At 44.0% G+C, this 13,091-nt stretch overlaps 1 protein-coding gene across 1 annotated transcript in view; it reads left to right on the top strand.

Moving 5' to 3' along the window:
* pygl (phosphorylase, glycogen, liver) overlaps positions 1 to 13,091 on the top strand; it is a 136,241-nt gene that overhangs the window by 121,810 nt on the left and 1,340 nt on the right. The window contains exon 21 of the mRNA XM_073038980.1: positions 934 to 1,025. Coding sequence (XP_072895081.1) covers positions 934 to 1,025 — 92 coding nt within the window. The remainder of the gene's footprint in view (positions 1 to 933; positions 1,026 to 13,091) is intronic.

Raw genomic sequence — 13,091 nt, 5'->3', positions numbered from 1 at the left:
GGAAGAGAGCAGTCAGCAGCAAGAGATCCCCACACGACATCCTGGAGACTGAGGGAGGAGCCGTGCCTCCAATTGCCTTTATACAGGGGTCTGTGGGAGGAGCCACAGGAGCAGTCATCGGGGGCGTGTCCAGACAGGTATATGTAGTTCACCACATTCATCCCCCCCTTTGTTTTAAAAGAGAGTCCCCATGGGGCGAAGTTTCTTTCAAGTATATTTACAGGTTGTCTATCAGGTGGTCGAATCTGTCGCTGCGATCTACGTAGCACCGGTGGTGATCGCACCGGTGCCGATGGTGTTTACACTGGAGACGGTGGTTGCGCTGGTTCTGGCCCGACTTGAGGTGTCGGCCCATTAGGCGTCAGTGATCCCTCATGCATGTGCGAGGCGCCCGGTATGGGAGTGTCGTGAGGAGTCTGTGTAGGGCTTGGTGTGCGCAGTGTCAGGTGGGTATACACCTCGGTGGGTACAGGGTTCATAGTTACCCTGGATTGTTCGGGGTGGTGGTCTGCTGCTCCCGCAGGCGCCAGGTCGTGGATGGAGACTGTGTCCTCCCGCCCATCAGGTAAGACCAGATAGGCATACTGGGGGTTCGCATGTAGTAGGTGAACCCTCTCGACCAGCGGGGAGTATTTATTGCTCTGCGCATGTTTCCAGAGCAGCACTGGCCCTGGGGACATCAGCCAAGCCGGTAGGGTGGTCCCAGTGGCAGACTTCCTGGGAAAAGAAAAGAGGCGCTCATGAGGGGTGGCATCGGTGGACGTGCATAACAGGGAGTGGATAGAGTGGAGTGCCTCAGGGAGGACCTCCTGCCAGCGAGAGACCGGCAACCCCTTTGACTTAAGGGCTAAAAATGTGGCCTTCCACACTGTGGCATTCTCCCTCTCCACCTGTCCATTTCCCCCGGGGATATCTCGCCTCACGTCTCCAAGAGTTATTGATGATGCATCAATTTTATTTGCTGGAAGAGAGCAGTCAGCAGCAAGAGACCATCACACAACATCCTGGAGACTGAGGGAGGAGCCGTGCCTCCGATCGCCTTTATACAGGGGTCTGTGGGAGGAGCCACAGGAGCAGTCAGCAGAGGGGGCGTGTCCAGACAGGTATATGTAGTTCACCACAGAAATCACATACAATCTTCACGCCTTCTGATTCACATCTACACCACAGACATCCAAATAAATTTTAATCAGCATTGTCTGGACTGGGATTCACTGCTTTTAGGAACCCATTGTTCAGAACTGCAATCCAAATCAAATCCACAACATTTTCAGATGTGAAGACTGGTAGGCAAAGTCAATTGCTAAATGTATATGTCGTAAACCCAAAAATCACTCTAATATACAGGAATTATCCAACCAACAGCACTCTGGAGTATTTTCATCACACAGGCTACGATAGTTCAACACAACAACTTGTCGTAAATTTTTTTTAATAGGCATCATAGAATAAGAAATAAATGCTGGCCTTGCCACAACAGTAAACATAAAATTTACTTTAAAATTACATACCATAATAAAGAATTTTTACAAGGCAATTGCGCATAGAATTTTGCAGTTAACAAGTGCCTGCAATCCATTGGTGGAAACAGAAACCTGCTTTACAGGGTTTTGGAGCAAGAGTTTGAAAATGAGATAAATCATATTTGAAAAAAGGTCTCTGAAATAAAACAATAATCCTGTTTCTCTTTCCATAGATGATGTCTGATATATTGGTATTTCCAGAGTTTTCTCTTTATTTCACTGTTAACAGTTTTTTAAAATTTATTTTTCAGGATTAAACTGAAAATTTTGCATTTTTGACCAGCATGATTATAATAGGCCAATCGACCTGTTGTGCCACAAATATCTATGGTTTTATAATTGGCTGGGTTACCAATATCAACCAGTGGTTAACACTGAGAACAGCTAGTGGAGCTGGCTAATAGAACCACAGGAAAGATTCCTCTGGAATATTGGAAGTGGGTAAATGACCAAGAAGAACTCCTTTGATGGGTTACCCTCCCTGTACCCATGGGTTCATGAAGTTGCTGTAGGGCTTTCCATGTTTGGCGTTTCGCAGACCTTTCTCTCCCGCTTCAAGCTAGCCTGGCAATTGCCTAGCCTAGCACCTCATACCCAAAAGAGGAGGTCAAGATTGAGATCGCAAAATACATGAAACAACGTCGCTCTCATTAAACAGAGGAAGCCCTGCCTCCCGGCAAAGAGCTGATACCTGGCCATACCCTCCTGCAGAGACCCAACCCTGATCACAGCCCACCTTGCTACCCACTGCCACTGGCCCCACCCCACCGGTTATGACCCACCCCACACTTTGGCATTGTCACGTCCACCGGCCCCAGCCTAGCTCCGGCATTCATCGTCATCGTACCCGCCGGTTCTGTTTCCTTCCAGGTTTCAATGCTCTGGCAACCTGAGCTTCAGCCATTATGCAGGAATGGTTTTTGGAAATCTCAAATTATTTTTCATGAATATCAATCATGTTTATCGGATCAACTGTATGCAATTGAGAGAGACCATATCCTGTCTGTCAGGCAAAACATTTCAGAATATCCCCAAGGGCTTCTTGCTGTCTAACTAGTTCCAAGTACAGGTGGGAGAGTTTCCCGAAGGAGTGCAGCCAGAGCAAGACAATACCTCAATGGTGACTCACTGATAATGGAAGAGAAAAATCAATAGTTGTAGGAGATGATGTGGATATGCGAGTAGGCAGATTATTTCAATAGTCGTTCCATTTCCCTCCCTGGCACCAGAATTAAAGGTTCTGGAGGAGAAGATTGGACAGCCAAAGGTGGTAGTCCATATTAGTACTAACAATCTATGCAGAAAAGGAGTATAGCACCTGCAAGTTGCTTTTAAGTGATCTCTAGATTACTGCCAGAGCCACCACTTAGTGACTATAGAAATACCTGGTTACAAAATACTCAATGAAGCTGCTTTTCAGTTGTTGACTTTTTCGTGCATGTATTGACTTTCAAAGTTGTTGGTCAGGTCTTGCAAATCAGCATTTTTCCCTCTATTTCAAAGTACATAAAGCATTTAGTGCAACACCTCCAGTTACTATCCTGTCATGTCATAACCGCAAGTTGGGGTTAAGTACATTTATGGGGCTTAGTGGACATCCACAACATTTAGAGTGATATGAGATTGTTTTGTCATATTCAATATTAGTTCTGGTAAAAATGAACATAAACTGAATAAATGTGTGACATTTTAGATGAGCTACATATAGCATAGGTGGTTGATAAATAATATTCATTTAGAAGTAAAGGATGAACTTAGCCAAGGTTTATGTCCTGTATTAGCATTTATATGGCAAGAGAGTGAGAGCTGAAAGAGGGAGCACTGATTAAAGTGTTGAACCAGATTAAACCATTGAGGTTCAAGGGTCAAAAACAAACCAATGCTTAGCCCCACTACTCCGTGCCAGCCAAGAAACCCTACCTGAGCCCATCACGTCTACCTGCATTTGACCCATTTCCCTCTCTTTTTGCTTTTACCATCGGGCGGTAGGTGCAGGAGTTTTGGGTACAGTACCATGCTGCCAGGTTCAGGAGCAGCTGTTAACCTGCAGCCATCGGGCTTCTAGCCTGGCTTCACTTGCCTCAGCACTGAAGTGACTCCGCAGCCTGTGGGCTCACTTTCTCTACAGCTCCTGACTATTATTTGTTTTTGTTTGTATGATTTTCCTCTTTTGCACATTGATATCTGGAGTTTTTCGTGTATTCCATTGTTGCTTTATTTTACTGTGGGTGCCTGCAAGAGAATGAATCTTAAGGTTGTATATGGTATACATACTTTGATAGTAAATTTACTTTGAACTTGATCAAAGTTGTTTTTGTAACCTCCAAAATGAAATGTACAATGTAATTTTACATTTAAACACATGGTGGTGCTACTGAGCTAAAATAAGCCAAGTTTCTACTCTGCAAGATCTGAAGTAACCAGCAGGCATCTCGTTCACTGAGCTGAGAATCAAGAAATATTTTAGTGCAATTCTAAGAGGGACTACAATAAATAATTAAGGTTTCAGTTACCAGCAGGAGATGATTATCACATTTTAATAAGCTTGGCTCCTTAATTTCTTGTTAATATTTCAGGCACAGGAAGAAAACTTTTTAAACTCAATTTATTTGAGTTTTTTAATTTTTTATTTAGTGATACTGTGTGGAGGAGGCCATTCCGGCTCTTTGAGCCCTTCCACCTCAGCAACCCCAGACAACCCCGATTAACCTTACACAATGACCAATTAACCGACCCGGTAGTCTTCGGACTGTGGGAGGAAATCAGAGCAGCTGGAGAAAACCCACGCGTTTCACGGGGAGGACATACAGAGACTCCTTACGGAAGGGCTTGTTAATAATCTGTTTTCCTAAGTTTTTGATCCTTCTTGCAGTATACTCTTACAATCTACTTGCAAAATTTTACCCAAGTGGCATTTATTGTGGTTTGTGTCTTGATGGTGAGTTTTCTTGGAGTGATACTCCTGTCATGGGCCCTGAGTCCACATTGCTATATTACTTCAAAACCTTTATTCTCTAAGTTTATTTAGTAACTTATTTTGTGGCACTTTATTGAAGGGCTTCTGAAAGTCCAAATATACCATACCTACTAGTTTCCCCCTTATCTATTCTGCCTGTTACAATCTCAAAAAGTATAATAGTTCTTTAAAATATGATTTCACTACATAATTCCACTTTAACTGTACCCAGTCCTATTATTGTTTTGTAAATCTCCTGCTTCCACTTCCTTAATAATAGATTCTCACATATTTTCCTATTAATTATGACAAACTAATTGGACAATGGAACCACATTTTCACTCTCCCTTCTTTTAATAGTGGGAACATGTTTTACTACTTTCCAGTCTGTGAGAATCATACCAGAATTCATGGAATTTTGAGGAACAATAATAACCAGATTATCTATTGTCTCACTAGCCACTTCTTTCCCACATTGCTCAAATTTCCTTTCAACAAAGCAAGAGATTATTTGACCTATTAAGTTTATGCCAGCACTCAGAACAATGCCATTTCCACACAAAAAAAACTTGGGATCCAGGTAATCAAATATTCTAAATCAATTGTAATTTTGTCACATCAAGTTCTCTACTTTTTTACTAAAAACAAATTATAATTTCTCTCTCTAAAAATTCTGAGCATGATGTGATGGCCAGAATTGAGTGCATTACTCCAATTATGACCTACACAGCATCTTATAAATTTCATAAACCTCTCTGCTACTATATTTTACTTTAGTAGTGAAATCCAAGATAATGTTTCTTTCAATAGCCATACTCTCAATATGAATGCTAATTTTAAAGGTTTTTCTGCATGTGCATAGGTGCTCTTGCAGACCCAAGTAAACCAAGAAATTGTGTCTATGTTGTCTCCTCAACTACAACTCTTGTTCTCAGCATTGTTTTTTATTTGCACAGTTTGTCTTTTGCACATTGGTCGTCAGTCTTTGTCTGTCTATGAGTAACTTCTCTTGAAATTCTATTGTATTTTATTCCTGTAACTGTCTGCAAGAAAATGAATCTCAAAATGGTATATGGAAATATATATGTATTTTGACAATAAATTTATTTGAATCTTCAACAATCCAATTCAAGCCAAACCAAACAGAACTCCCTAGGAAATGTCATTTTCTGCTGTTTATCCCCCCTTTCCAATGTTTCTCTCAGGGGCAGTTGAGAGCTAATATTTAATTAGATATTCTTGTTTTTCTCTTCATAGTTTAAAAGTTTTTAAATATTTAATTATGCTTTTTACTTTAAATACTTTCTTTATTTAATTTTAAATCCTCATCTTGTTCCTAAGCAGCTTATTTGGTATCCAAAGATAGTGAACCCTATTTATAGCACTTTTCCCAGGCAGGTGAAACATCCAGCTCTGTGAATACAGGCCTACCTGATCCAATCTCTTCTAATACAACCTTCCTGATTGATAGAGTCATATGGCATAGAAACAAGTTCTTCAGCCCATCCAGTCCAGGTAATCAATACATTCCCATTTATAGAGTCGTAAAGCACTACAGCATTGAAACTGGCCCATCCAGTCCATACTGAACTGTTATTCTGCCCACAAACCTACACAGGGAACACAGACCTCCATGTTATTCCCATGTATCAGCCTGTTGCTTTCTATGCATCGGCAATCTACGTGCTTACCTCAATACTTCTTAACCACCCACAACTCACATTCCCCTTTACATTGCTGGCACAGCAGTGTGGAGACTGCGAGCAGTTTCAAACTCCCAGGAGTGTACATCTCACACAACATCTCATGGCCCCAGAACACATTCTGCGCAATCAATGCCTCGACTTTCTGAGGAATCTAAAGAGAGCTGTACTATGCACATCTATACTCGCGTCATTCCACAGATGTATCCTAACAGGCTGCATCACTGCATGGTACAGAAACTGCACTCAGCAGACAGGACGGCTATACAATGGGGAGTCAGAACTGCCCAATGTATTACTGGCACCAGCCTACCTACCATCAAGGACGTAAATATGGAAACATGCCAGGAAAGGACCAGCAACATCATGAAAGATCCCACCCACCTTGCACATGGACAGTTTGCCCCACTCCCATCAGGGAGGAGGCTATGTAGCATCCACACTAGGACCACCAGAATAATTACTTTCCCCAAGCAGTAAGGCAGATCAATACCTCCACCCACTAACCCACCCCTCCACACTCCAAACCACCACTACTTTATCATTTCCTGTCAGTCCCCTTATGTACAGACACTCCTGGGCCTAATGTCACTTTATGGACATACAATCAATCTATATATATTTAAACCATCTTATGTGTTTATATTTATTGTGCATTTTTTATTATTGTGTTCTTTATCTTACTGTGTTTTTTTCTGCTGCATTGGATCAATAGTAATGTTATTTTGTTCTCCTTCGCATATCCCAATCTATCACCACGTGAATAATACTCCATCTTTCTATTTTGTCTATTAAAGTGGATAATTTCACATTTATCTATCTATGTTTGAGAGACATTTGGATAAGCACACAAACATGAGGGAAATGGAAGGATATGGACATATTGTAGGCAGAAGGTAATAGTTTAGTTGGACATTTAATTACTAATTTTGTCATAAGGTTGGGCGTTGGGAATGGACCCAAATGCAACTCACAGACACTGACGTACTAGGGAGAGGACTAGGTGTCTCAAAGCAAGGGAAGTGGGGAAGAAACAACGCTGGACAAGACACAGGCCCTGGACAATGGGCTAGGAGAGTAGGAAAGTGGGACCTGGACGAAGAACTAGGAACCTGGACAAGGACTCCGAGCCAGAGACTGGACAGGGACCTGGAACCTGGGTCTTGTGTCGGGCTCAGACTCCGGATCTAGGCGAGGACTGGACGTGGCAAGGCAACAGGACTGGACACGGGGCAGGACGCGGGACTCCAGGGCTGGACGAGGACATGAAGCTCAGACTTGGTCTTGATCAAGGGAGAGCAATAACGCAGAGTCTAGGTCGAGGGAGAGCAGGAATGCAGAGCCTAGGTCGAGGGAGAGCAGGAACGCAGAGCCTAGGTCGAGGGAGAGCAGGAACGCAGAGCCTAGGTCGAGGGAGAGCAATAACGCAGAGCCTAGGTCGAGGGAGAGCAGGAACGCAGAGCCTAGGTCGAGGGAGAGCAATAACGCAGAGCCTAGGTCGAGGGAGAGCAGGAACGCAGAGCCTAGGTCGAGGGAGAGCAGGAACGCAGAGCCTAGGTCGAGGGAGAGCAGGAACGCAGAGCCTAGGTCGAGGGAGAGCAGGAATGCAGAGCCTAGGTCGAGGGAAAGCTAAGCAGATGCGGGGAGCGGTGTAGCCGGACACAGACACTAGACGAGACCAAGACTCAGGGCCTAGGCTATGACTTGGACACGGACTGGAACCTCCTCTGAGCCTTGGATTTGAGCACAGGGACATAGAGCCGGGACCCCTCCTTAGGAAAAGGATGTAGGGCCGGGGCTTTACACAGAGTTGGGACACCTCCTTGAGGACAGGACATAGGGCCAGGACTCATACACAGACACTAAGCACAGGGACATAAAGAGACAGTTTCGAGCTCAACAATAGATAGTTCCTTCTGTTGGCATGGCAAGGCTCTGATCTCATTCTAGCAGCTGAACTTGATGGCGATTCAGGCAAAGACGCAGACGTAGGTAGCCAGCAGGGCTAGAGGTCAGGCTTCAGAGGGAAGGAAGGGAACAGTCCAGCCTCAGGGTAACAGCAAAGACAGCCTGACTTACCCAACAGAGGCAAGGCCAGGATACCAGCAAGACAAACCAGCCACCACACTCAAACCCAGGCCCACTTACAAACATTTGTATATTCCAGCCCCAGTATGAGAATCAGGTGCCTGTGTTTAAGCCCAACTGAAACAACGGACAGGCAGAAAACCCGGAGTCCACAGACCGGACTGTGAACTGGAACGCAGACTTCATGGGCCAGACCATGAGAAATTTAATTGGTTTGGCACAACATTGTGGCTGAAGGGCCTGTTCCTGTACTGTACTGTTCCATGTTCTGTGTTGCATCTTCCATGTATTTGCCCACTACTCAACTTGTTTAAATCCCTTGAAGACTTTTTGCATCACCACAAAATTCTATCCAGTTTCAGTTCATAAGCAAATGTAAGAATAGTGCAAACAGAATTATTGCAGTCATATTGACTGGCACCTCCTGACTGCAAGGGAGATAGATGGGGCTGAATTTGTCAGGTGTGTTCAAGAAGGATTCCTGACACAGTATGTGGACCGGCCGACGAGAGGAGAGGTTATATTGGATCTAGTTCTGGGTAATGAACCTGGTCAGGTGGCAGACCTCTTGGTGGGGGAGCATTTTGGTGAGAGTGACCACAACTCCCTTAGCTTCAGCATAGCTATGGAAAAGGATAAAAACAGACAAAATGGGAAAGTGCTTAACTGGGGAAGGGCTAACTATGACGGAATGAGGCAGGAACTAGCGAGAGTAATTTGGAAACTGATGTTCAAGGGTGAAAGCACAGAAGTAAAGTGGGAGAAGTTTGGGGACCACTTGAGCTGGGTTCAAGATAGGTTTGTCCCACTGAGACAAGGATCAAATGGTAGGAAAAGGGAACCATGGTTGACGAAACACATGAGGCAACTCGTCAAGAGGAAAAAGGAAGCATAAGTTAGATATAAGAAGCAGGAAGTAGGAGGAGCTCATGAGAAATATAGGGTAACCAGGAAGGAGCTGAAGCAAGGACTTAGGAGAGCTCAAAGGGGGCATGAGAAGGCCTTGGCATGTAGGATTAAGGAGAACCCCAAAGTGTTCTATGCGTATGTGAAGAACAGGAGGATGATGAGAACGAAGGTGGAGCTGCTAAAGGATAAAGAGGGCAACATGTGCCTGGAGGTGGAGGAGGTTGGGGAGGTCCTAAATGAATACTTTGCTTCAGTATTCACAAGTGAAAAGGACCTTGATCAGGGTGAGGTCAAAATAGAACAGGTCTGTGTGTTGGACAATGTGGAGATTAAGGAAGAAGAAGTGTTGGATCTTCTTAAAAACATCGATTGATAAGTCCCCAGGGCCAGACGTGATATAACCCAGGTTGTTGTGGGAAGTGAGAGAAGAGATCACTGGAGCGGTAGCAATGATCGTTGAATCCTCTTTGGCTGCAGGGGAGGTGCCGGAGGATTGGAGGATAGCAAATGTAGATCCCTTGTTTAAAAAAGGTAATAGGGAGAATCCTGGGAACTATAGACCGGTGAGTCTTACGTCAGTGGTCTGCAAACTATTGGAAAGGATTCTTAAGGATAGGATCTACGAGCATTTGGAAAAGTACAGTCTATTCAAGGATAGTCAACATGGCTTTGTGATGGGAAGGTCATGCCTCACGAGCCTAATTGAGTTTTTTGAAGAGGTAACAAAAGAAATTGATTTTAGCAAGGCATTTGACAAGGTCCCCCATGAGAGACTCATCCAGAAAGTCATGGGACGGGATCAGTGGAACCTTGGCAGTTAGGAAGAAAGCAGAGGGTAGTAGTGGAAGGAAAGTATTCTGCCTGGAGGTCAGTGACTAGTGGAGTGCTGCAAGGATCTGTCCTGGGACCCCTGCTCTTTGTGATTTTTATAAATGACCTGGATGAAGAGGCGGAAGGATCGGTGAGTAAGTTTGCGGATGACACGAAGATTGGAGTTGTGGATGGAACTGTAGGTTGTCGAACATTACAAGAGGATATAGACAGGATGTAGAGTTTGGCAGAAAAGTGGCAGATGGAGTTCAATCCTGATAAGTGTGAGGTGATGCATTTTGGAAGGACAAACCAGAAGGCTGAGTACAGGGTTAATGGTCAGTTACTGAAGAGTGTGGATGAACAGAGGGACCTTGGGGTTCAAATCCATACATCCAAGGTCGCTGCGCAGGGTGATAAGGTAGTTAAGAAGACCAATGGGATGCTAGGCTTCATTAATAGGGGGGATTGAGTTCAAGAATAGAGAGGTCATGTTGCAACTCTACAAATCTCTGGTGAGACCACACTTAGAGTATTGTGTTCAGTTCTGGTCAGCTCATTATAGGAAGGATGTGGAAGCTATGGAGAGGGTGCAGAGGAGATTTACCAGGATGTTGCCTGGATTGGAAAACAAGTCTTATGAGGCAAGGTTAGCAGAGCTGGGACTTTTCTCTTTGGAGCGTAGAAGGATGAGAGGGGACTTGATAGAGGTCTACAAGATTATGAGAGGCATAGATAAGGTAGATAGCCAGTACCCGTTTCCCAGGTACGGGTAGCAAACACCAGAGGGCATATGTAGAAAGTTAAGGGAGGAAGTTTAGGGGAGACATCAGGGGTAAGTTTTTTACACAGAGGGTTGTGGGTGCCTGGAATGACTTGCCAGGGATGGTGGTGGAGGCTAAAACATTAGGGGTATTTAAGAGCCTCTTGGACAGATACATGGATGGTAGAAAAATAGAGGGTTATGGGGTAGTGTGGGTTTAGTACTTCTTTTTAAGGATTATATGGGTCGGCACAACATCAAAGGCTGAAGGGCCTGTACTGTGCTATAGTATTCTGGTGTTCTAGTGTTCAGAAGGAAATCTGGACAGGGCTTTTACTTTTGTTATTAAAACAAAAATTCAGACACAAGACATTGCTCACTAGATTGTAATTTCTACTAATGTCTGCCATCAAACAGGCCTCTGTACATCCCTCTCTATGGAATGTGAATGTAGGGTAATTAGATTAACTTCAAGTTCAAGTTTATTGTCATTCAACTGTACACGTGTATACAGTTAACCAAACAACTTTCCTCTGGGCCCAAGGTACAAAACACAGTACATTCAGTGGCCTGTTCATTAGGTACACATGTACACTTGCTTGTTAATAAAAATATCTAATGAGCCAATCATGTGGCAGCAACTCAATGCATAAAACCATGCAGACATGGTCAAGAGGTTCAGTTGTTGTTCAGACCAAATATCAAAATTGGAAAGAAATACATTCTAAGTAATTGAATGAACTAATTGTCAGGGCCAGAAGGGATGGTTTGAGTATCTCAGAAACTGCTGATCTTCTGGGATTTTCACACACAACAGTCTCTAGAACTTGCAGAGAATGATGCAAAAAAAAACCAAAAAATAAAATCCAGTGAGCTGTAGTTTTGTGGGTGAAAATGCTTTGCTAATGAGAAAGATCAGAGGAGAATGGCCAGACTGGTTCAACCTGACAGGAAGGCGATAGTAACTCAAACAACCATGTGTTACAACAGCGGTGTGCAGAAGAGCATCTCTGAATGCACAAGATACCGAACCTTGAAGTAGGTGGACTACAGCTGCAGAAGACCATCAACATACACTCTGTGGCCACTTTATCAGGTATAGGAGGTACCTTACATTTAGCACATAAGATAATATTAACAGATAAAAATGCAGTGTAAAAATAAACATGCAGAATAAGGTCTGATTAAAGATTTTCAAATTGAAACATCAACTCCGTTACCCATCCTACAGTTACTGCCTGATATGCTGCATTCTCTCACCCCTTTCTCTTTTTATCATAATAGACCTAAAATAATGTTTTCTGCTTGAAAGTGTTACTTTTTTGTAGGTTTACCAGCATTAAGTTATGGAGAGTACCATGTCGCTATTCTTTAGCAGCTGCTATAGTCTCAGAGAAGCAAATCTTTACATCCTACAATGAGGATCACTTTCAAAGATCAGTTAGTAAAGGCTAATGTCTAACATCTGTTGCCTTTCTTGGAGGGGTTTGTTTTCCCATTTCCCCAACACCAAGAAGGTGCTGACACACACAAAATGCTGGAGAAACTTCACAGGCCAGGCAGCATCTGTGGAAAAGAGTCAACGTTTTGGGCCGAGACACTTCATCTGGATGGGAGAAAGAAGATGAGAAGTCAGAGTAAGAAGGTGGGGGAGGGGAGGAAGAATTACAAGGTAGTTGGTGATAGATGAAACCGGGAGAGGAGGCATGAAGTAAAGAGCTAGGAAGTCAATTGGTGAAAGAGATAAAGGGCAGGAGAAGGCAGAACCTGATAGGAGAGGATAGAAGGCCATGGAAGAAAGGGAAGGGGAGGAGCACCAGAGGGAAGTGTTGTCCAGGGAAGGAGATAAGTTGAGAGAGGGAAATGGGAATGGGGGAATGGTGAAGGGAGGAGTGGCATTACTGGAAGTTTGAGAAATCAATGTTCATGCCATCAGATTGGAGGCTACCCAGAATATAAGGTGTTTTTCCTCCAAACTGAGTGTGGCCTCATAGTGGCAGTAGAGGAGGCCATGGACTGACATGTCAGAATGGGAATGGGAAGTAGAATTAAAATGGGTGGCCTCTGGAAAATCCCACTTTTTCCGGCAGGCAGAGCATAGCTGTTTGGCAAAATGGCCTTCAAATTTGCATTGGGTGGGTCTCACCAACATACAGGAGGCCACACCAGGTGCACCGGATACAGTAGATGATCCCAGCAGACTCCAACCTGATGGCATTTCTTGAACTTCTGCTAATCTTCCTCTTCTTTACCATTCCCCATTCCCCTCTCTCAACTTCTCTCCTTACCTGCCCATCACCTCCCTCTGGTGCTCCTCCCCCTTTTTGTTCTTCCATGGC

The sequence above is a fragment of the Hemitrygon akajei genome, chromosome 3 (genome assembly GCF_048418815.1).
Source record: "Hemitrygon akajei chromosome 3, sHemAka1.3, whole genome shotgun sequence".
Taxonomy (NCBI): domain Eukaryota; kingdom Metazoa; phylum Chordata; class Chondrichthyes; order Myliobatiformes; family Dasyatidae; genus Hemitrygon; species Hemitrygon akajei.
Note: the sequence above shows the minus strand (reverse complement) of the source record. Positions and strands in the feature narration are given on the sequence as shown.